The sequence below is a fragment of the Phocoena sinus genome, chromosome X (genome assembly GCF_008692025.1).
Source record: "Phocoena sinus isolate mPhoSin1 chromosome X, mPhoSin1.pri, whole genome shotgun sequence".
NCBI lineage: Eukaryota > Metazoa > Chordata > Mammalia > Artiodactyla > Phocoenidae > Phocoena > Phocoena sinus.
In genome coordinates this window covers 118,671,549-118,695,799 of record NC_045784.1, presented here as the reverse complement: position 1 = coordinate 118,695,799, position 24,251 = coordinate 118,671,549, and the positions used below count along the sequence as shown (strand labels likewise).

At 40.2% G+C, this 24,251-nt stretch overlaps 1 protein-coding gene across 4 annotated transcripts in view; it reads left to right on the top strand.

Annotated features, from left to right (window-relative positions):
• Nucleotides 1-24,251, top strand: part of ATP11C (ATPase phospholipid transporting 11C) — a 167,445-nt gene that overhangs the window by 107,248 nt on the left and 35,946 nt on the right. For all 4 annotated transcript variants that reach the window (XM_032619971.1, XM_032619973.1, XM_032619972.1 and 1 more), the window contains 11 exons: nucleotides 160-321; nucleotides 1,002-1,153; nucleotides 2,356-2,427; nucleotides 4,292-4,365; nucleotides 6,259-6,362; nucleotides 6,834-7,015; nucleotides 8,101-8,364; nucleotides 12,311-12,485; nucleotides 17,581-17,683; nucleotides 19,157-19,302; nucleotides 24,054-24,113. In XM_032619971.1, the coding sequence (XP_032475862.1) occupies nucleotides 160-321; nucleotides 1,002-1,153; nucleotides 2,356-2,427; nucleotides 4,292-4,365; nucleotides 6,259-6,362; nucleotides 6,834-7,015; nucleotides 8,101-8,364; nucleotides 12,311-12,485; nucleotides 17,581-17,683; nucleotides 19,157-19,302; nucleotides 24,054-24,113 (1,494 nt within the window). The remainder of the gene's footprint in view (nucleotides 1-159; nucleotides 322-1,001; nucleotides 1,154-2,355; nucleotides 2,428-4,291; nucleotides 4,366-6,258; nucleotides 6,363-6,833; nucleotides 7,016-8,100; nucleotides 8,365-12,310; nucleotides 12,486-17,580; nucleotides 17,684-19,156; nucleotides 19,303-24,053; nucleotides 24,114-24,251) is intronic.

The following is a 24,251-nucleotide window of genomic DNA, read 5'->3' as shown; positions in this document are numbered from 1 at the left end:
CTCATTCATTTGATAATATTACTTCTGTAATTACCTGACATTTGACAAGTTTTTAGAAAAGGTGATTTCTATGGATATGAGAATATCCTTATAGTTATGCCTTATAGAAAATTAATCACATTGAAGAAAGAATGCATATGTTTGTGTTCTTGTTTTTAGGTGGATTATGTATTTACTGATAAGACTGGAACACTCACTGAAAATAGCATGGAATTCATTGAATGCTGCATAGATGGGCATAAGTATAAAGGTGTAACTCAGGAGGCTGATGGACTCTCTCAAACTGATGGACCCTTACCGTATTTTGACAAAGCAGATAAGGTGGCATTTTCTGCGTTACCATTTTACCTTGAGAAATCAATTTATATAGCCATGTGTTAGCACAGTAGAAATTAAGGATTTGGGCACGTGACATAGACTTTTGAATAACCATCTGTTTGTTCTTTCAACTTCACCTTTCTTATTTTATGGACAACTCCGGAATTTGTAAACAAGTAGAATTTATAAGAGAGCATTATGAAAAATGGCATTTGGGTAAAACTTTCGCTTGACTGTGTGATCATAATTTTTGGTGCTTTATCTTTAAAAATATGAGCTGCTCCAAGAATGATGTCAATTGAAATCATTCAAGTCCCAGCAGTGTCTAGGCATGAAATGAACCAGAGTCTCCCTGCACCTGAGCTATTGCCAGATTGTGAATTAGAATTGAATGAGCTCTTTTAGGCCATGGAGATGTCACTGCTTTGGTATTAGGTGGCACTACAGTAACCTGAATGAGTTAACATAGCCCCTAGGGTGTGTTAGCTGAGAACCAGCCATGTTGGTAGGGACCAGAAGAATATGTAGTTCATTTGAGTATTATGAATTTATAAATTTTTGCTACTCAGTTTGCTGGAGGTTATAACGTTCTCTCACATTAATAACTTTTCTCTGTTCATTGACTAGTTACCAAGTGTTCACAGTGAAACTAATATAATCATTTTTCTGTTACTGTTCAATAGACTCGAGAAGAGCTCTTTCTGCGTGCCTTGTGTTTATGTCATACTGTAGAAATTAAAACAAATGATGCTGTTGATGGAGTTACAGAATCAGCTGAATTAACCTATATGTCCTCTTCACCAGATGAAATAGCTTTGGTCAAAGGAGCTAAAAGGTAAGCACGTACGTTATGCTAGATGAATAATTTCGAGAGGTACAGTTCTGCCTATAGTTAACAATATGGTATTTTTACTTCAAAATTTGTTAAGAGAGTAGATCTCATATGTTAAATGTTCTTAACCACAAACAACAAAAAAGCAAAGGGGACACAAAGAACCTGAGAAATGTTGGGATATGTCTCTATCTTGATTGTGGTGATGGTATCACAGATGTATTCACGTGTCCAAACTCATCAAATTGCACACATTAGGTATTTGCAGTTCTCTATCAGTTATACCTCAGTAATGCTGTTTTAAAACCCAGAAATAGGGCTCCCCTGGTGGCGCAGTGGTTGAGAGTCCGCCTGCCGATGCAGGGGACACGGGTTCATGCCCCAGTCTGGGAAGATCCCACGTGCCGCGGAGCAGCTGGGCCCGTGAGCCATGGCCGCTGAGCCTGCGTGTCCGGAGCCTGTGCTCCGCAGCGGGAGAGGCCACAACAGTGAGAGGCCCGCGTACTGCAAAAACAAAAAAAACCCAGAAATAAGTTGTAGAAAATACATTAACATTTTTGAAGAGTAAAAAAAATTAAAGTTCTTGTACTTCTCCTGAGAAAGTGAAATCACAGGAGGACAGGAGTCATTTTGTTCCTTCTCTTACTTGCTTCAATAACCTTACAAGTATCCTTATTCTTTAATAAGGAGCCAAGCTACTTTATCTGAAAGTTTGAAAAAAATTCCCAAATCTAACCAGTTAAGACCAAAAAGAAAATAGCAATGCATAGATGTAACTTGCATTACTATTTATGCATTCCAGCCAGAAGTCCAAATATTCATATTATAGTTCGGAAATCCTATAATAATGGCCACTTTTTGTACAACACATGTTCTTGCTGAAGTGCTCCTAGCAATTTTGATATCATTTGGTAACTGAAAGTCCTGTTTTATCCATGAAGCCCAAGCTAATTAAGTGGATTAAAGTCACCCCATGTGTTAGCTACAGAACTGGAATCACAAATTGCCTCTTTCTTGGTTACGATTTGTGACTGGACATTGACTTGCTCTGTGTTAACATCTCAGTGAGTAAAAGGAAGTACAGTTATAGATTGAGATCTTATGAAAGAGAAGAAAACAATAAACAAGTATGAATAACGCCAGTGCAAGAGGAAATTAATTATTCTTTAAAGATACACAAAGGTCTTTTTTATTGTGTTTCGCAGGTATGGGTTCACGTTTGTAGGAATGCGGAATGGTCATATGAGAGTAGAGAACCAAAGAAAAGAAATAGAAGAGTAAGTATCGCTGTATGTTTGATGATTGTCACTTCTTAACCCCACAGTCCACCTTAGATGGATTTAGGCAGGGCAGCAAAGGGAACCGATTGCATCTATAAATGTAGGACTCTGCTCTCCCAGTTCAGAGCTTTATGTAAATGTAGTTGGAGTAGGAGAAGACATTTTTCATAGAATGGCAGAAACTAGCATTTGAGGTGTAAATGATTCCAATTTTGTTCACATATGGGTCCGGTAGCCTGAATGAGCGTCTGCCTGGACTTTTCTGAATTTTAGATGCCATTTCAGGTCTCCAACACATGCTGCAAGAAAAATCAGTGAACAGGCATGAAACCTTCTGCTGTCCAGAACCCAGCCAATCATTCTGGGATTGCAAGCCGTGCCAGACATGGCAGCTTTGGAGTCAGAAGCTTTCTCTTGTTCTAGATGCTTGGGTGTGAGCCTCAGGGCAAGTACTCTGATGCAGCCATAGCTCCACATTTCTTTTTTTTTTTTTTTCACTACAGAGACCCCAACAAACAAAACCACCTTGGCTTAATAACGGATTTTAATTAGCCCCTGTGATTAATTTGAATTCTTTATATGAACTTGAAATGTAATTGTCTGACCCGTAGCATCTCGTGAGACCCATCTCAGAAACATGTAACACGTGTAGATGTGCTTAGGGAATATGCCCCTTTGGGAAGGAGTGTTCAAGAGCCAGAGGAACCAGAAGAAGGCTCTTTGGCCTGACTGCCAGGAGCCCCAGGTCATTGTCAAAGTCCAGATTCTAGCTGGTTCACAACAATGCCCCCATGTGGCCAACAACAAATGAGATACTGTGCTACAAGTAGATGTCTTGTACATACACATCCCAAAACCAATGACCCGCTCACTCCCATCAAAGAGAAGCTTTGTAGTAAACACCTGTATACAAGTTATTTATTTTCAAGAAATGATTTCCTCAGATTTTTTTCTAATAAGTCTTAGAAGCTTTCTTCTTCATCCTTTCATCTGGTGAATAGCTTAGCCATTTACACACAAATCTGATCATGTCAATCCACTGTTTATACCCTTCAGTGGATTCCTATTGCCCTTAGGATGAAATCCCAAATCTCTGAAATGGCCCACAATGTCCTCAGGTCCCAGCCCCTGCCTACCTCTCTCGCTACTCCCCTATCAACTAGATCTCAAGCCTTAAATGAACTACTGTAAGTCCCCTCACGGGCCACACGCTCTCATGTTGCTGTGCCTTTGCACATGCTCTTCTCTGGACTCGGAGTGCCATGATATCCTCTCTTCATCGTGTCACTCCTGCAAAACACAGCTCAGGCACCAGGTCTTCCAGGAAGCCTTCCTTCAGATGCCTTCTGTCTGTGCTCCCACATCTCCCCTGTGTGTTCCTTTGTTACAGTATTTGGAAGACTAGGGGGTAGTCATCTCATTACCCTCTGTCTCCCGTATCATTTGGTAAGCACCTTAAGGGAAGATGTGTGTCTCTTCTCCAGCGTCAATCACTGTGCCTGACACATAGTAGGCACTCCATAGATGATTAAAATACTTGGCAGGGTGAGGCTATTTCTAGACCCTCGCCAGATATAGCTTCACAGGACAGCTCTTTGTTCCTCATTCCTATGCAGTCAGTCTCTCCTTACTATTTTAAGTTATATAATGAGAAGATATAGATAACCCTTAACCAACACTGGTATCCTCTGACAGCATGTTCTAAGCACAGAGAAATTCCAAAGACACAATGGAAAGCACCCGTTGTGCCCACAACTAGCAACCCTTATCCAAAGAGGAGAGCTCTGTTAACTTAAGATGTTTCTGTTGTGTTTTATCTTGGTCTAGGTATTTCACTTTTCTCTTTTTTTTTCTATTAAAGGTATGAACTTCTTCACACCTTAAACTTCGATTCTGTCCGCCGTCGTATGAGTGTGGTTGTGAAAACTCAATCAGGTATGCATTTTTAAAACTTGACTTTTTCCACTTGTAGATTTGTATGTTGATCAGCTACTTCAAGAGAGGAAAGCATTTAACGTAGTAGTGTATGATTACCGAAAGTCGTGCAAAGCTTTTGTATAAGCCTTAATGTATTTATACAAGCACATGTTCAGTTTGTCAAATTGTCACTGGCAGAACCCCTGGTATGACAATATATGCATTTTCTTGGAAAGTGAACTCTACCCCTCAGTCTTGGATGTCCAGACAGGAACTGAAAGGATGACTTTTTCACAGTTCAGGGTACTAACCAATCACCACCAATGCCTACCTGCAGCAGCCCACTACAACTGGATGGTTTGAGATTACTAGCAGTAGAATCTATGAGTGTAGAGAGTTGCTGGTTATCCCTCTCTGACCTTCCTAATTCCCCACTGCTTTACACTTCCTGGAAACAGGTAAGCTAGAGATGACTAAGGGCCTGACTGCTGGGAAAGGGCATGTGATTTTACTCTAGCACCCTGGGCTGTTTGTTTAACACAGTAAAGAAGCTTGCCCTTTGCAGGGGAAACAGTACCATCATTTCAGGGTTCCCCCATGTTCTTGGGAGGAGCCATGGTGACTGGGATGCCTTCTGCTCAGATTCAGCAAGACCCATGGGTAGCATTCCTGCTTCGTTTGTGGGCTCTCATATTCCTCTGTGTGTGTGTGTGTGTGTCTGTCTGTCTGTCTGTCTGTCTCCAGGTGGTTTTCCAAAATATCCTTGATTTATTTCCTAGTAATCTACTTTTTAGTATTAAATCTGTTGAAAATGTCTTAGTATGAGAAGGGGAAGATTTAGACAGACCCTTCAGGGAATATATCCTACCTTATTCATACTTTGTGGTGTGACTGCAAAGTCACAATGCTGATTTCATTATATGTGAATGTGGAATTTGTTTTATGACTTTTAAACACATTGTGGCTATGTGAGAGAAAATTTTTTTAAAAACACCTAACATTTGGAATACTTGCTGTTCTTACCTGTACACATGCACGTCCATGTTCTACTGCAGATGGTAAGATGTCTGAGGAAGTGGTCTATCAAGGGCCTTGACCTCAGAGCTACCCTTTTTTAACTTTTTGAACTTAGCACTTTGCCTTATAAGGTCAGAGTGTCCTTTTTTTTATTTTGCGGTACGCGGGCCTCTCACTGTTGTGGCCTCTCCCGTTGCGGAGCACAGGCTCCGGGCACGCAGGCTCAGCGGCCATGGCTCACGGGCCCAGCCGCTCCGTGGCATGTGGGATCTTCCCAGACCGGGGCACGAACCCGCGCCCCCTGCATCGGCAGGTGGACTCTCAACCACTGTGCCACCAGGGAAGCCCCAGAGTGTCCTTCTTAATGGTACTGTCTACTTTCCTGGGTGCATGGACTGGTATAAAGCTGTACTTGTACTAGCATTCTACAGAGCTATTCTCCAGTTTCCGGTGAAAACCTTCAAGCTACTGTTTTAAAAGCTAATGTGTATAGTCTTTCAAAATGATTTTATCGTGTTTGAGCTTGAGTTTGGTCCTTGACATCTGTAGATGCCACATGTGAACTTTAGACCATGGTTGACAACATCCTCAACGAGAATTCAGATGTAGCTCCTTGACATAAGCACCGTCTTCTGTGATTCACTTGAAGGAAGTTTCTTTTAACAGAGGTGCATGTTGTAAACTCTGAGATATTAATTATGTCTGTATTGGTCCCAAGAGGTGGTGAACGTTGTCCTGACAGAGTAAAGGTCAAGATGGCTGCTTCCATTTGGATGAACATTCCAAGGCAGGCTCAGGATACACAGCTGCTGGGTGGGAGAGGCCACCTTAATAGTTATGTATTATTAAAATCCCAATTCTAAGTAAGTCAAGTACTCTGATTCTTTATTTTAGGAGACATACTTCTCTTTTGTAAAGGAGCCGACTCAGCAGTTTTCCCCAGGGTGCAAAATCATGAAATTGAGTTAACTAAAGTCCATGTGGAACGTAACGCAATGGTGAGCCTACACCCCCTCCCCCCAGTAGATAGAGAAATGCTAGAGATGACTACGTTTATGGATTGCTATTTAAAGGATTATTGAAATGAATTTTAGCTTATTTTTATGGCCTATTTTTATATTTGGGGATTTTGTAATATTTTTTCCTTATTTTAATATAAAACATCCTGGAGCAAGTTTCTGTTCAGAATTTGCACCCTTTGAAGACTTTTCAAGAATATTTGTTTTATGTTCTGCTTTTTGTTTGTTTTTTTCTTAACCCCAAGAGCTATTATTTTGTTATTCCGAACCTAATTGAATGTTAACCCAATGCAATCTGTTCTTTCTTTTTTTTCCCCTTTTTTAACTAAAAAGGAAATTAGTCAGAATTTCTCTTTTGTGTGGTAAAGCAAGAGTATTTAAAGAGTGTGTTTTGTTTGTTTGTTTTTATTCATTATTTGGATAACTAGAGATCTCCTACCTTGCTTCTAGGATGGGTATCGGACACTTTGTGTAGCCTTCAAAGAAATTGCTCCAGATGATTATGAAAGAATTGACAGACAGCTCATAGAGGCAAAAATGGCTTTACAAGACAGAGAAGAAAAAATGGAAAAGGTTTTTGATGAGGTTGAGACAAACATGAATTTAATTGGAGCCACTGCAGTGGAAGACAGGTAACTAGAAAATGATATTCTTGTTATTTTAATGACCAGTCATTTAGGGTGGTATCTGTCCAGATTGGTAATTCATTCTCAAGTTTTGAAATCCTTGATTCAGCTTTGTCTGTACATCAGATTTTGAACTGTTTGTGGGAATAATTTTTAAGTTAAATATTTGTGACTTAGGAGAATGAATCTGTCATCTCTAAGGTGTTTTGAGTACTTACTAAGCCATCCCTTCATTTATGCAGGTATTTATGAAGTAGTCTTACTGTGCGTAGGAAGCTTTGTGCTAGAGATGCCATTTGAGTTGGTGCTTGGTAGAATGGGTACAATTTTGAAAGACAGATGAGCAGAAGGGAAATTCAAGGTTGAGCAAACAACATGAGAGCTCATTCTAACCTGGTTTAACAGACTAGAGCATATTTTTGCATACTTTAAAATAATTTGCTCTAACCATACAGGCTGAGCTCTGCCAGGCATGATTATAGGGCTCCAGAATTGATCTGCTTGAAAACGTAAGTTTTAGATTCTATTTTAGGAGTTTTCTAGAAGCTATGAATGCAAATTGTGAGGCTTAACCCAAACATGAAGTTATAAACATATATTCATTGGAAGGTATTAAAGTTCTAATAGAATTCATTTAGTCTAATTTCATTGTTATTCTCTGACCAAAAGGAATGCAAAGTAAAACTCTTCTTCTACCCTTGCCTTTCAGAATAATGCTTAAAATCTCCTTCAGAATGGTTGGCTTTCCTAAACTTCCAGCTCCTCAGGGGTGGGGATTCGCTAACTTCCTTCAATATCTCATTAGACTGTGTCTGGCCCTTTCTGTTTTGAACCATGTTAAGTATTTGTATAGTGAGATAGAAAACATAAACTTTCCAAACCTCATTGTTTGAAATGTACTTTAATAAGTAAAACTATGCCAGAAAGAGTATGCTCAGAAATGGTAGAGGATATATAAGAAAAACAACTGTTAAAACATGTCAGGACTCCAGAATTGCTATGAATTATAAGGACATTCTCTTTAACAAGCCTTCTTGTAGAATCTGTGTCAGGAATTTTCAAAGATAACAAGGTTTCCTTTGTGTTTCCAGGCTACAAGATCAAGCCGCTGAGACCATTGAAGCCCTGCACGCAGCAGGTCTGAAAGTCTGGGTGCTTACTGGGGACAAGATGGAGACAGCCAAATCTACCTGCTACGCCTGCCGCCTTTTTCAAACCAGCACGGAGCTCTTGGAACTGACCACCAAAACCATCCAAGAAAGCGAACGGAAGGAAGATCGATTACATGAGTTGTTGATTGAATATCGTAAAAAGTTGCTGCATGAATTTCCTAAAAGTACTAGAAGCCTTAAAAAGTAAGAAAGTACATCAATTTGTTATATTTAGACATTGGTACAGATGTAAATCCCAGCTGCTTATGCAGAAGGCTCCGTTTTCTGTAATTTATCAGTCTTTGTTTGCAGGTGCTTTATCCTTGTAAGTTAGAACCTTTCCTGAGGACTTGGCTAATGGCCCATTTGAGATTATTTGGCACTTTCCACCTCTTCTTTCATTTAAAAGAAAACCCTGCCCTTCTCATGCTTTAGAAAAGTGGTTCATTTTCTAAATACTTAGAGTCTGGGTACTTATCATTGGTACTCTGTCCTGGCCCATGTTAAGAAAAAATATTCCTTTTCATGGTCTCTTAAATTGAATGTAATAAAATCAGTCTCTAAAACAGTTTCCATGCAGGTCGAAGTCCTGGAGGCATTTTCTGTGTGAATTTTCATGCCCCAGTGCTCCAAAGGAGACCAAATACTTGATAGCATGGCCACTCGACTGCTTTCAACAAGCTGCTTAGGAAGAACCTGTAGAATCTAAGGTTCTCAAGGAAAGCCACTGATCCACAATAATTCAATACCCAGAGTTACATTTTCCTATACTTGACATTGACCAAGGCCTAGCTTTGTCTAAACCCATTACTGGAATTTACCTTGGCCGTAAGCAAATCAGTTTCCTCTTCTGAAATGCCACAGGATGTGTCTGCAGTAAATCCAAAGACCCGTAGATAATATTATTTCACATTTCTTAAGTGCCCTCTTTGTTCCAGGAACAACATTAAGCACTTTAAATTATTCTCATTTAATCTTCACAGCAACCCAGTAACACAACCTTATTTTCTTCTTGTTAGAAATAGGGAAACTAAGAGATGAATTGACTTATTCGAGATAACACAGTTAATAAGGTGTAGAGCAAGTCTACCCAATTCCAGAGCCCATGCTTTTAACAGCTATGCTCTATCTGTGTCCTCATCACTAGTGTTTAAACAGACTTTAAAAATGAATAGCCCACATTCATGAGGCTATGGCCAATTTTAAAACAGCTGTTGTTCTTCTGTTACTTGTACATCAGTGAGAGTAAACAGGTTTTTATTAATTGCCTATGATAAATGTTTCCTTCCTTTAACCAAATGGTACTTATAAAGGCAGTCCAGATTACATGTGTTTTACTTGCATTTATCTTAGTCTTCTCAGGCTACCATAACGAAATACAAGAGACCAGGTGGCTTAAACAATAGAAACTTATTTCTCACATTTCTGGAGACCAGAAGTATGGGATCGGGTGCCAACATGGCCGAGTTCTGGTGAGGTCCCCCTTCCTGGCTTGCAGAATGCTGCCCTCTTGCTGTGTCCTTGGCAGAGAGAGAGGAAGCTCTGGTGTCTCTTGCTCTTTTTATAAGGATATTAATCTCATCATCCCATCATAAGGGCCCCACTCTCATGACTTCATCTAAACTTATCTCCCAAAGGCCCCATTTCCAAATATCATCACATTGAGGGTTAGGGCTTCAACATGGGACTTCAGGGGGGACACAATTCAGTGCATAGCACCATTCAGGAGCCCTTGGGCACTTTTGTAAAAGCCAGGGCTTATGGAAAACTGAACTCACCATCTCAACATTCCCTCTTCCTGACTCATCTGGAGTTGGGTACACTCTTTCCCCAAGCTACACAAGCATCAGACACAGGATCCCTTTTGCCAGCTTCTGCTCCTTTGTCCCTTCCACTTCAAATCAGCCACCAAGCCTTACCCATGTCCCCACTCTCTCCACTGGCGCTCCCCATCAGATTCCTAGTAACTCGTGCCTCAGAGCACGTAAGCCCCTCTGCCAGATGAGTGGTCCTTAGATATAAAGTACTGCCCATGTCACAGCCCTGCTCAGAAACCTTTAATGGATCTCTATTACCCACAGAATCAGGTTGTACCAAAGGCCCCAGGTGACCTTTTCAGTTTATTTTCCTAGTGCACCACACATACATTCCCTCTTTTCTTCACCTCTTTCTGTCCTGTCTTTTAAGTTCCATTTCAGATATCATACGTCACAAAGAAACCATTGTTCTTTCCTGGTGTGTATTTATTGTCCCAATCACTGGATATTAACCTTTTTAAAAACATTTTTACTTTATATTGGAGTATAGTTGATTAACAACGTTGTGTTAGTTTCAGGTGTACAACAAAGTGATTCAGTTATACATATACATGTATCCATTCTTTTCAGATATTAACCATTTAATATCATGTTTGGTTGGGTATATTCTCTCATGTGTGCTTCTGTTACCCCAAGGAGATTTTCTATTCTCCAAAGAAAGATTAGTTAATAATTCTTTCCATTCTTCTATATGGCCTAGTTAGAGACCAAATATTGCTTGATTGATTATTGAGCTACTGTTTTCTGCTCATTGTCAGCTCTGTGAATAGGAGAGCAAAGGAGAATGCATGATTGATATCTCTAATTAGTGAATAAAACATGCTCATAATATCATGAAGCAGAATATGAAAGGAAGGAAGGAAGAGGCATATTAGGCTCTCACTATTCATAGTCCATAGAACAGCAGCTCCATTATCACCAGAAGCTTGTTAGAAATGCAAAATCTCATGTCCCACCCCAAAACTACTGAATCAGAATGTGTACTTTAACAAGATTCCCAGGAATTTTAACAAGATTCCTTTAAACATTAAGCTTTGAGTAGCATAAACTTAGACAAATGAATCTATTGTATAACGATGAGATCCTGCTATGTTTAATACGTCTACTGCAGCGGTTCTCAAATGGCACCCAAGATTTCCTGAGCAGAAATTGATTAATCGGTGTTTTTTTTGTTAATTGCAAAAAAAAAAAAAAAATTAAAATGTTAATTGGTAGAATTTTCTCAATTGTAAGTTTTCCCCCATATGTTTTTCTTAAATACCTGGCACCTGTTATATATATATATATTTTTTTTTTTTATAAATTTATTTATATTTTATTTTTGGCTGCGTTGGGTCTTTGTTGCTGCTCGCAGGCTTTCTCTAGTTGTGGTGAACGGGGCTACTCTTGGTTGTGGTGTGCAGGCTTCTCATTGAGGTGGCTTCTCTTGTTGCGGAGCAGGGCTCTAGGCGTGCGGGCTCAGTAGTTGTGGCACACGGGCTTAGTTGCTCCACGGCATGTGGGACCTTCCCGGACCAGGGCTTGAACCCGTGTCCCCTGCATTGGCAGGCGGATTCCTAACCACTGAGCCACCAGGGAAGTCCAGCACCTGTTATATTTGTCTTTCCTGGCAACTAATACTACTTCATCCTGGCTATACAGGAGAATCACCTATGGAGTCTTTTAAAACATGCCTATATGTAACCAAGCCCTGCCCAAGATACCCTGATTTAATTTGTCTGTGGATAAACCTAAGACATGGGCTTTTTTTCATGCTGCCCAGATGACTCTCATGGGAAGGCTGTGGTTGAAAACCACTAGTCTAGTATAAAATGATACTTATTTAAGGAACATATATCATTATTGTATGTTATTCTTTAACGAACACTATGTCTTTTTAGTAGTCCATCATATTTGAGAAGCCAGGTCTATCGATAGGTTTTGTCATTCGGGCAAAGATATTAAGAATATCTTCTGTGATTTGTATACCCCAAAGCCATTTTGTCTTTTCCCTGCATTGTTAAGCAGTTTTCAGATTGACTGATGATTTGTCTTCATATCAGAGTTTGATGGAACTGTAATTTCCAAAATTCACCTTGAGTTTCTTATATGGAGACTGGCTGCTAGAAGTCCATTATTTTTATATTTAGAACTTAGTGCCATCTATATGGGCAGCTTGAGTCTCAAAGATGTGATAGAAAGTCTCTGTTGTGTCATTAATAGAGTCGGTTGCTTCTTTAGAATTTACACGTCCAAGAACCAGATTGATGATAACCCTCCTCTGACTGGTTTTTTAAAGTTCCTAAATAGCAATGTATAGTAGATTCAAATATAGCATTGTTCTTCTTTTTCAGAGCATGGACAGAACATCAGGAATATGGATTAATCATTGATGGCTCCACGTTGTCTCTCATATTAAATTCTAGTCAAGACTCTGGTTCTAACAATTACAAAAGCATTTTCCTACAAATTTGTATGAAGTGCACTGCAGTGCTCTGCTGTCGGATGGCACCGTTACAGAAAGCCCAGGTAACTGAATGTTAGTTAATGTTCCATTCTGGGTACTTCTGTACGCATATGTGCAAATGTTCACTTTTAATTTTCTTCAAAGAGCCCTTAGTACCTTATTATATTTTCCCTGGATTCTTCCTCTATGTGGTCCAACTCAGAAGTCTTCCCACCGATTTGAATTAAACCTGTGCTTCACCTTTTTGTCTCCTCAAGCTGGCTGTCTAATTCCTCACCTTGCAAACTTCTCTAATGATGCTTGGTGCCTGCTGCCTTCATCCCACTGCTCCTGGCTCCACTATTCCATTAGCCCCATGCATTCTTTCTTCTCACCTTACTCTGCTGCATCTCCTGGAGGAGAGCAGTGACCTCCTTGCTGAACCCGTTGTGTTGTCTTTCGTTTTCTCCTCATTTCTCCACTGCAGTTGACACTGCCAATTATGTCCTCCTTTAAACTCTCCTCCCTTGGTTTCTGTGATGGTCCACGGTCCTTTTTTTTTTCCCTTCTTGGCAACCTAGTGTCTTTCTATTTTGTTTCATCCTGTGTCTTCTCCCTAATTGTCAGTTTTTTTGGAGGGCTATGTCTTCCCTCAGCTCTTCACTTACATCCTATCTCTCTGGATAAGCACATCCATTTCTATGACTTCCATTGATGATATATCTCTCGTCCTGACTTTTCCTTTTTGTTAAGTCTCATATTTCTAGCTGCCTGCTAGACGGCTCTATATGGATTCCGCACTGTAACATTAAATTCTAGTATCCAAGACAGATATTATAATTTTCTCCTTCGGGCCAGTTTGTTTTATCCCTTGTCTTTATTATTCCTGTTACCAGTGACATTTTTCTTTGGCTCCCTAAGTCTCCAAACTGCCTTTGATCCTTTTCTTCTCACTCACTCCATATATAGTCACCATGTCCTACTGATCCTACCTTTCGTCATAGCTCTCATTGTGGTGTCACCTTGTTAAACCTTTTGTCTCCATCTTAGTGCAAGCAAGACCTTAGGACTTTACACACAGACTTTGATTTAATCTTCTCATTAGTCTCCTTGCTTTCACCCTTCCCCATTCCATCTCTTTCCCCATACTCCCAAATTAATCTTGTTAAAACAGTACTTCTCCCATCATATATTCTCTCTCAGAACCTTTCAGTAGTTTCCTAGTCCCTTAGGATGAAGGGCAGATGACTCAATATGGTACTCGGGGCCACCCCTGTCGACCCTTTCAATGTGTCCGTACATATTTTGTGTCCACCATCACTCTCACGTCCAGCGAGAATCATCCACTCCTGTTGGTTGTTCCCCCTTTGTGTCCCTTCCACGTGCCATGCTCACACCAACTTCTAAAGCTTCCCTCATATAATTTCCTCATCTGGAATTCCCTCTGAATTCCTCTTGGCCTAACAAAAATTTTACTCCTAATAAAACCCAATGCAGGGGCAACCTCGGGTGTGCTGTCTTTTCCAGCTCTTCTTGCTCGCATTGATCTACTTCACCTTGCTTCCTTGTACTCACTGAGTCTCGGGAACCTTAGAATCTCAGGTACACACCTTTTCACTTCTGCGTACACTGTATTCTTTTATATGTGTTGGTCTTGCTTCTTCCCGTCCCTCAGCTGCTTGCTCCAGACCTAGCGGATGGCGCGGTGTCTTTGCCTTCTCCTTCACACACCCTGCCCCCTACCTCGCACATGCATGCACGCATGCGCAAGCACACAGCCCATCCTAATTTAGGGCATCGTCTACCTTCTTCTCACTTTCAATTTCCATCACAATCAGGTGCTCTTCTTTTCTTCAACCTTAAGAGCCTTGGTTAGCCCCAGCTGGGGAAGCAGATCCTATCAGAACAGTATACATAGAAATCTGTCCCTTTAGTCAAAGGCAATACCTCTTTCCCTTTTTCTTCCTCCTATATTCATTGTCTGCTGCTCAAATGGCTCACCTAGGTTCTAACTTCTCCACTGCCCAGGACAGTATCTGAATTCCTAACACTGTGCTGCTTCTCTCACCCAGACTATGGAGGCCCCCTGTGGTTCAGTCCTTAGTCTGTTTTATTTCCCTCACTATCGTCACCTCTTCCAGGATATCACCTTCTCATCTGTCATGGCCACATAGGTGATTTTCTTTTTTTTTATATTTATTTGATTGATTGATTGATTGATTTTTGGGGGGCTGCATTGGGTCTTAGTTGCTGCACACGGGATCTTCGTTGAGGCATGCAGGATCTTTCCTTGCGGCGTGCGGGTTTTCTCTCTCTTGTTGAGGCGTGCGAGCTCAGTAATTGTGGCTGCGGGCTTAATTGCCCCGCGGCATATGGGATCTTAGTTCCCTGACCAGGGATCAAACCCACGTCCCCTGCATTGGAAGGCGGATTCTTTACCACTGGACCACAAGGGAAATCCCCACATAGGTGATTTTTTTCAAGTCACTTCTCCAATCCCAATCTTTGGAGTTCTACTTTACTTCTCCAGTTGCTTACTGAGCACATGTTCTTGGGTGTGTCATTGTCACCTCAACTCAGCCTTCTCTAGAGCCCAAATTGTCATTTTCCTTGTCTTTTTTTTTTTTTTTTTGGCTGCATTGGGTCTCCATTGCTGCACGCGGGCTTCTCATTGCGGTGGCTTCTCTTGTTGCGGAGCACAGGCTGTAGGTCCGCGGGCTCAGTAGTTGTGGCTTGCGGGCTCTGGAGCACAGGCTCAGTAGCTGTGTAGCACGGGCTTAGCTGCTCCACAGCATGTGGGATCTTCCCAGACCAGGGCTTGAACCCTTGTACCCTGCATTGGCAGGCAGATTCTTAACCACTGCGCCACCAGGGAAGTCCCTTTACATCTATTACTGAGCTCACTATACTTCTAGGTCTTTAGATTCAAAACCTTGACATCCGCCATGCTTTACCCTTCCATGTGGTCTCAGTCGCCAAATTCTGTCCATTTTCTAGTACACTGTCTTTTCCATGTCTTTCTTTCCATTACTTTCCAGGTCCAGGACTTAAACAGCTCATTGAACTCCATGTGGACTACTCTCTTTGCCTGCAGTCTGGCCTTTTCTTCCCATTTCTCCTGCACCCTGTTGCCACTTTCATAATATTGCTCCCTGTTGGTGTGGCCCCATATATACCTATCCATGTCCCCTGTACAAAAACTCATTGGTCTGGTCAAACCAGATCTGTTTTCTAAGCATATACTGTACTTAACTGGCTGTGTGCCTTAGAACATGCTATGCTCTTCCCTTTCCGTGGGATACTGCTCCAACCCCCTTTTCCCCATCCATGCACATCTTACCAGTCTTTTATGATTTAGATCAAACCACCCTTCCTTCTATAAAATCATTTCTGATCAATCTGGCATGTAGTGTCCTCTCCCTTCTCTGACATCACGGGCCTTCTTATGTGGACAACTTAGATGACGGTGTTATATATTCCCTTGCATAGGTATTGTGTATTGTTATCTTGTATTGTTAATCTGATTATCTGATATTATTGTATCCATTCCCCATTATATGCTTCTTGAGGTATGAGACCAAGCGGTATATCCTTTCTGGATATTTGCACTTTGCTTTTGCACATTGTATTGCACGTAGTTATAGTTGATCAATAAATAGTTTTTGGTAAATTGATTTCTTTTTTGTGAAGCTACCTAGAGATTGAAGAGAAGTTCTTAATCCAGGTGACCTGGGACTCAGTAAAAAAAAAAACTCCCATGTTTATCTACCTAGATCTTTCATGGTTTTATGGTCCATGACAATATATCCTTTTATCTTTCCACAAGGACAAGCTTTCATCTTTTTAAATCTATGTTTTCATGCAGAAGCTGTCACCCTTGATAATTTTATTGCCTTCCCTGGCTGCATTTTTCTTCCTTGTGGTTTAAATCATTACTGCATACAGTATAACAAGTGCAATTAGTTTAACCAGTATTGTAGCCCATTAAACACAAGTTTACTTTTGTGGATGACTCACTTACAGATTATTTCTGACACTCATAAAGTTTTTAAAAAGAACCAAGTTGAGGCGAAGGATTGGGAGAAAGCCGGCATTTCATAGTAACATCATTTTTGTGTCAAATGGATTGGATGTAGGGGTTTTTGGTTATGTTGTTTTATACAACTAAAACCTGACTGAATTTTGTTTAAAGAAAAGACTGCAGGGTGGTTTTGCCTCGTATAAATTTTTTTAATCAGTTATCTGAAAATGGATTTTATTTATGTTACCTGGTGAAAGCCATTGTGGGTACAAAATTTTTGCAAGGCATTATTTAACTACTGAATTACATAAGCTTTTTAAAAGCTGCTAGATTCCAAGGGGTTTTGAGGGTTGACACATAAAGCAGTCATTATCTAAAACATACGGTGGGAGGACAGCAGCTTACCCAATACTCTTCCCACAAGTAACTCTGCCAGGAGAACATTTCTTTTATTCAGTACTTACCGTGAACACAGCATTGAGCTGCACTGTGCCATCGACACATCTTTAAGAGACACTCAGGGAATAATGACAGCCTTTATACACATATCGGGCATCTTTCTGCAAAGCTCATCACCTTTAAGGCACCCCCTTTTGAAATGCAGCTACCTGTATGAGAGATCATATCATATCATATTGGGCACTGGGTGATTTAGTAAAGTTTAGTCAGCAGCTAGATGGAAATAAGGGTTGGCATGCACCGAGGGGAGGTGGGAGTGTCAGCAGGGAGGAGAGAGGGAGCGGTAACCAAAAACATTGTCCTCTCACTGCCCACTTTTGTCCTCGTAGCCCCATGCATGTCTCCCCAAATAGGCTCTCTGGTCTCCACTTTCCCTCATTCAGTACGTGATCTGAAAGGACACAGGAAGCAATGACAAAAGAGGGAAGCGTGCTGACCTCTAATATAGGTGTGAGGCATGGTTTTTGACAGTTCATACATTCGCAAAACCAGAAACAAGTGGGCGCCGGTATTACATTTTGAAAAGCTGTGTTCTTCTGCCCCTGAGAATTCAAGACTGGTTGTACTTATATGCACAAGCTACCTTTCTGTTTGAAGGCCTCCATTTACAAGTGTGAATGAGGCAAATACCCACAATGTAGTACAATCTCACATTCTGCTTTGACCTTTTCTATACCTCTTTTGTATTTAATGTTTAGATTGTGAGAATGGTGAAGAATTTAAAAGGCAGCCCAATAACACTGTCGATAGGTGATGGTGCCAATGATGTTAGTATGATCTTGGAATCCCATGTGGGCATAGGTAAGAAACATCTAATGAGATGGCAGCTGTAAGGTATCAGTATTGCTTTTAGGTAGAGTGGTCTTATTATTCTAGAGATTGTTTTGGTTGCTCATCTTGAATCCGAATTTGGGAATGATCATTGTTTATCAAAAGAAGGTCCTCATCGGATCGTGGAATATGTCCATGCCAAAGTCCTACCCATGGTGGGAATGTAGCAATACAAAGTTGGAGGATATTATTATATTAGCCAAGTAAAGTGAATTTCCCAAACCTACTAGCCATGCAGTTGATCATTTAGCTCTCACTTTTGACAGCATGCATGAAATTTTATTGATTTTTCGCCCCTGGCCAGATCGCCTGCTTATGTTGCTGCACTATATCTTTTGAGATCTGTAACTGTTTGGGACTGAGAGACGATAATTGGCTGGCTGATTCTCCACATGGCAATATCTCTGCATGGCGGTTTGGGCTGTAGTGGTGAATTTACATGTCGGCATGCAACAACAGCTTCTCCAAAACCTGCACCCTTTCTTCCCCTGTCAGGCTGCTGGGAGGCAATCCTAACACCCCAGCAAGTGGTTTTTTGGTGGGCGAGAAATAATGGAAATAGTATCTTGGGGATTATTGTACCACAGTTTGGATTCCCAAATTCTTTCCATTTGCAAGTAACCCTACTTAGTGTGGAACTCTAGTTCAACTCATTGGTTATTGACTGTGGAAATGGCCTAAAGCTGCTTGAGCTCATGGAATACTTGGACTGCTACTCAGCCTTGCAGGACATTTGGTCTTGTCTAAAACGTCCATAGCACATTTGGTCCATGCAGAAGGTCCTTAAAATTTGGTCCTGTCCAAAACCATTTGGCATGGACCAAATATGCTCGTGGACATTTTGGACCGGACCAGATTTCAAAGACCTTTTGGCATGGACCAACTGTCTCATAGTCCAAATGTCTTGACGTTTTGGACAGGACCAAATTTCAAGGATCTTTGGTGTGAACCAACTGTCTTATGAACATTTTGGACCGGAGTGTTTGCCAACCACTACTCAGTATCATTCAATATAAGGACTTAACCATCTCATTATAACTCTTCAGTTTTGAGCTCTTAGACCATAATCCCCAGGTCTCTGAGTTGCTTTAGTATGGCACCTAGTCTGGTGCCATGCATGATTAGCCACTTACTAAATAAGTACCTTTAAAATAATTTTCAGATTTAACTATTTCCTCAGGATAATTTTTGCCTTATAATGATTAAAATAATGATTCTATTAATTATTTTATGTTTTGTTATAAATAGGTAATTGTCAATTAAACATAATTTTACTTTTTATTGGTAAGTCTCACTGTTGAAAGCACTTTTTGCTTAAGAAAGCAAATCTAAACTATTCAACTGAACTATACATGTAAGCAAGTAAAAAATACGAAAGTAACAAGTCAGGTGTTTACTTATTCTATAAAAATACTCACCCTATAGAGATTTTTCTTTTTTTAGGTATCAAAGGCAAAGAAGGTCGCCAAGCAGCCAGGAATAGTGATTATTCTGTCCCAAAGTTTAAACATTTAAAGAAACTGCTGTTGGCTCACGGACACCTCTATTATGTGAGAATAGCACACCTTGTACAGTATTTCTTCTATAAGGTATGTGATGAAATACTTGTGATTTAACTTAGGACTATTTAACCCAGCATTGGCTCAGCTTGGTTGTAGGTATTTTTTCCTTCTTTTTTCATGTTTCTTTTACTGTCTTAGTACTGAAATTTGTGGTCAGCAAAACAGAGGCAGTCTATTTAACGAATCAGAAACCAGAAATTCCTTTCAATGCAAGAGATTTGAGATGAAAATTTTTGAGTCAACTTTCTTAAAGTATAGTTTAAATACAGTACAATGTACCCATTAAATGTTTACAGTTCAATTTTGACAAGTGTATGCATCCATGTGGCTACCATCCAAACCAAATATAGACCATTTCTATCACCCCAGAAAGTTTACTTGTGCTCCTTTCCAGTCTTCTCCACCCCTGCACCAAACAACGACTAATCTGATTTACATTACTCTGTGATATATAGTAACATATATGGCGTATAGCACATAAATTTAGATATAATTTATGCAACATATGCGTTAGGTTTGCCTGTTTTAGACATGTACCAGAACTTGATCTCCTGTCCTATGTTCTATTCTATATAGTTTTTAAAAGTTTTTTTCACTTTTTGTTTTGAGATAATTTCATACTTTTTAAAAGTTGCAAAATTAGTGAAATCTCATATACTCTTTGCCCAGCTTTGCCAACTGTTAACACCTTAGATAACCCACAACTTAGTTACCAGGATCAGTAAATTGATATTAATTGGCACATTATTAACTAGTCTATATACTGTACTGGAATTTTGCTAATGGTCCCACAGATTTTCTTTTTGTGGTCCATTTCAGGCTCATGCTTGCATTTAAGGATCATGATCTCCTTAGTCTTCTTTAACCTAGAATAGTTCCTGTCTTTTTTGTCCTAATGATCTTAACATGTTTGAAGAGTGCTGGCCAGTTAGTTTGTAGAATGTCCCTCAATTTGGGTTTGTCTAATGTTTGCCTATTATTAGACTCAGGTTTTGCATTTGGGCACAATTACCACAGAAGCGCTGTTGCAACCTGCTGAATGCGTCGTATCCGGAGGCACATGTTGTCAATATGTCTCATGATAATGTCAACTTTGATAAGCTGGTTCAGATGGTGTTCTCAGGGTCTCAAGACCCCTCATTTTTGCTCCGTGTAGTTTCATTTGAAAAGAGCATTCTCCTGCTAAACTAGATATTTTATTCTGTGTTGAAATTCATTACTATCATTGTTCATTCTGTTACTCAAATTGTCACAGATTTGGCGCCCGTTTCCTTTCACCATGTCCCCATCATTTTTAAATTTTTATTTTATTGTGATAACCCTTAACATGAGCTCTATGCACTTAACATATTATTAAGTATATGGTACAGTATTGTTAAGTACAACAGATCTCTAGTACTTACTCGTCTTGCACAACTAAAACTGTATACGCATTGAGTAGCAACTCTCCGTTCCTCCCTCCTCACCCCTTCCCCCTCCCCCGGCCCTAACCTTTTTTGAAGTCTTGTTTATTTTCTGGTACCACATGATGTTCTAGGCTCCTCTTGTATTTTTCTTGCAATTCAATGGCAAGATGCATTCAGACTTTTCTGCGAGGATCACTTATTCCTTTCCATTATTCGCAAATGGTATTTAGAAATCAAGATCTGGGTGCTAGTTGTGCTCATCGCTACTGAGCTGAAGTTGTTGGGCTGAAATTAAAGGTATCTGTGTAAACTCAATACTTGAACTCAGGTTATACAGATGCCTTTGATTAAATCCGGCAGCACAAGGTTCATTGTAACCTTTCCCATTTCCGTTTAGTAACTCCTTTCTTCAGTGAGAAACCTGGTTCTCAACCTCATAGTGTTTATTTATTTGCTAAGTCCTCAAGTACACTTAAAGTAGTTCCAGAGTTGCTACTCATACTCCTGTGAGAAACAAATCTAACTGGAGAAATATATTTGTGAGCACTTGTTTTTGTCTTTAGTCTTAGAGAATGTAGTCAAAACACTGTTTCCAAAGTTACTTTTTTTTTCCTTTTCCACCATTTCAGTGTGGTTATGTTATTTATATAGTTAAGGTTTGTGGGGCCTTGGACTCAGTAACTTAACAGCCCCACGTGGGGATGGATGGTTATTCTCTCTTACCTCCCCTTAGTAGGAGAGCCTGTGAAGATTTGCCGTACAGATCTGCCTAGCAATCTGATCCTATTCCAGAAGCTTGGTTTCCCTCTTTAAGATGTTGGCCTGCAATTCAAGCAACTGCCACCAGATGGAAGGAATGCTCTGTTAAGAAAAACAAAACAAGCATTAAAATGGCTAATAATTTACCAGTGGTCAGTAATTTACATATCCTGGTTCCCAATTTAGAGGATTATTTATGTAGATGCCCTCTGTCTTCATTAGGATCTCTATGCCCATTATCATCTTAGTTACTGACTTAGCAATATTCCTTTTTAAGTGCTGCCTTTTGTCCCAAGATGATTTCTAATACCTTTGACCGTCTTTGGCTGCCTTCCTCTTATCTTGCCATTGCATCTTCAAGTTGTTGCCCGCCCCTGGAGTACTGCAGTGACAGGTCTTCCTGCTTTCTATTTCTCCATTCGCTCCTCCTTGCATAATTCAGCCAGGTTAATGTTTAGAAAATACCGCTTTTCAACTTGTCCTCCAGAAACTCCACTCTCCATTGTCTTAAGAGTTAGTCTGGCTTTTAAGGCACCCCACAGTCTGACCCTGCCCTACCTTATATGTTTAAAATACATATGGCCTTACCTTGATTCCTGCTATCACCGTATCCTATTCATCTGTAACACCTAGTTCAAAGTCTAACTTCTTTATTCATTCAATCAACAAATATGTTTGAATGTGTTCATGTGCCAAACGTTGTTTCAGGTGCTTGAGAATTCATAATGGAATAAGACAGGCAAAGTCCCTGTTTTCATGGAACTGTTATTCTAATGGGAGGGTCAGACCTCCCCTTCCCACAAAACACCCCCATAATCCACACCAAGCACTGCCTCTTCCAACCTCAGAACACTTCTTTTATATACATAAAGTATGACTCTAGAAAGGCTACAGACAGTATTTTGCATTCTGCCAGAACTGATACATACGAATGAGTGTTGCCCTTCCAGGTGCTAACCTTGGGAGCTCCAGTACTCTGGTGCTGTAGGACTTATTCAAAATACATGTAGCAGTTTTCTGTAGAAATGTCCTCCAGAGCCTGCAGTATATATTTACCTAAATATCCTCAGCTGCGGCAGTTGTTCATGCTTTAAGGATACATTGGATTTTTAAAACGGCCTCAAGTCTCCCAGCCTGGTAAATTAGCTAAGTGAGAATGTGTGAGAGCAGGAAAGAGACTGGTTTTTTGACATGGCTCAAAAATGGGCTATTGGGCGTGAGCCATGGCCGCTGAGCCTGTGCGTCTGGAGCCTGTGCTCCGCATCAGGAGAGGCCACAACAGTGAGAGGCTCGTGTACCGCAAAAAAAAAAAAGGGCTATTGGGGAGTTCCCTGGTGGTGCAGTGGTTAAGAATATCTGCCTACAAGAGGGAAGAGATATGGGAACATATGTATATGTATAACTGATTCACTTCGTTATAAAGCAGAAACTAACACACCATTGTAAAGCAATTATACCCCAATAAAGATGTTAAAAAAAAAAAGAATATCTGCCTAGCAATGCAGGGGACATGGGTTCAAGCCCTGGTCCGGGAAGATCCCACATGTCGTGGAGCAGCTAAGTCCGTGCACCACAACTACTGAGCCTGCGCTCCAGAGCCCACAAGCCACAACTACTGAGCCCACGTGCCACAACTACTGAAGCCTGCACACCCTAGAGCCCGTGCTCCACAACAAGAGAAGCCACTGCAATGAGAAGGCCGTGGACCACAACAAAGAGTAGCCCCCGCTCACCGTATCTAGAGAAAGCCCATGCGCAGCAATGAAGACCCAACACAGCCAAAAATAAATAAATTTATTTTAAAAAATATAGAGCTATTGAAGGTGCTGCCCTAAGAGAAATCCAGAGACACCATGAACAAGTGACAGCAACGCTGAAATACAGTCACAGCCTATATTGAAGGACAGCACTCATTTGAAAATATTAGTTCTGGTGGTTTTGCCTGAAGACATTAATTTTAGTATTTATCTTCTTACCTAGTGGCTTTTTCTGCCTTATGAATTCTCAGCTTGTATTTTTTTAATATGTTTGTTTTTAGTGTTCTCCCAGTTAAATCCCTTAGAAATAAGAAGTTTTGTTTTTTGTATCACCCACAGCGTCATCTTTACATATAGTAGGTGATCAATAATAACAGTTAATTGTTTGATGAGGCAGTAACAAAGGCAGTAAAGCATTAGTTGACACTTGTTCGTGTCAATATACACTATAATTTCCTGACTACTTATTGGCATTAACTGACTTTTAAATATAGACTTACAGCTTTATGTCAGTCTACTTTGTGATGATTTTGCAACCCCACTTGGCAGTTAAGGTGCAGTACCATTAGGTGTTCATATTATATGAGCTCATTTCTTCCCTACAAGAATAGCAAGAGGGTCTCATAAAGTAAGTGAGGTCCTCTTCTGCCTTGGTAGGGCAAAAGTTGGTATTAATATGTATGTAATTATTTGTTTTGAATTGTTTCCTTACACCTCTGGAGTAGAAGTTTATTGCATTGTGACATTAGAAGGACTTAGGACTGCCTGTAGACTATCTGGAGTAGAGTTTCCTGTTATACTTTAGAAAGTTGATCAAGTGAAAAGCATTAACCCTTTTCTTCATTTTTTCTTCCAGAACCTTTGTTTCATTTTGCCACAATTTTTGTACCAGTTCTTCTGTGGATTCTCACAACAGGTTTGTTTCCCTAGGTATTTCTTGTAATGTAGTTTTTTTGTTTGTTTTTTGTTGTTGTTGTTTTTTGTTTAAATTTATTTTATTGAAGTATAGTTGATTTTCAAGGTTGTGTTAGTTTCTGGTATAGAGCAAGATGAT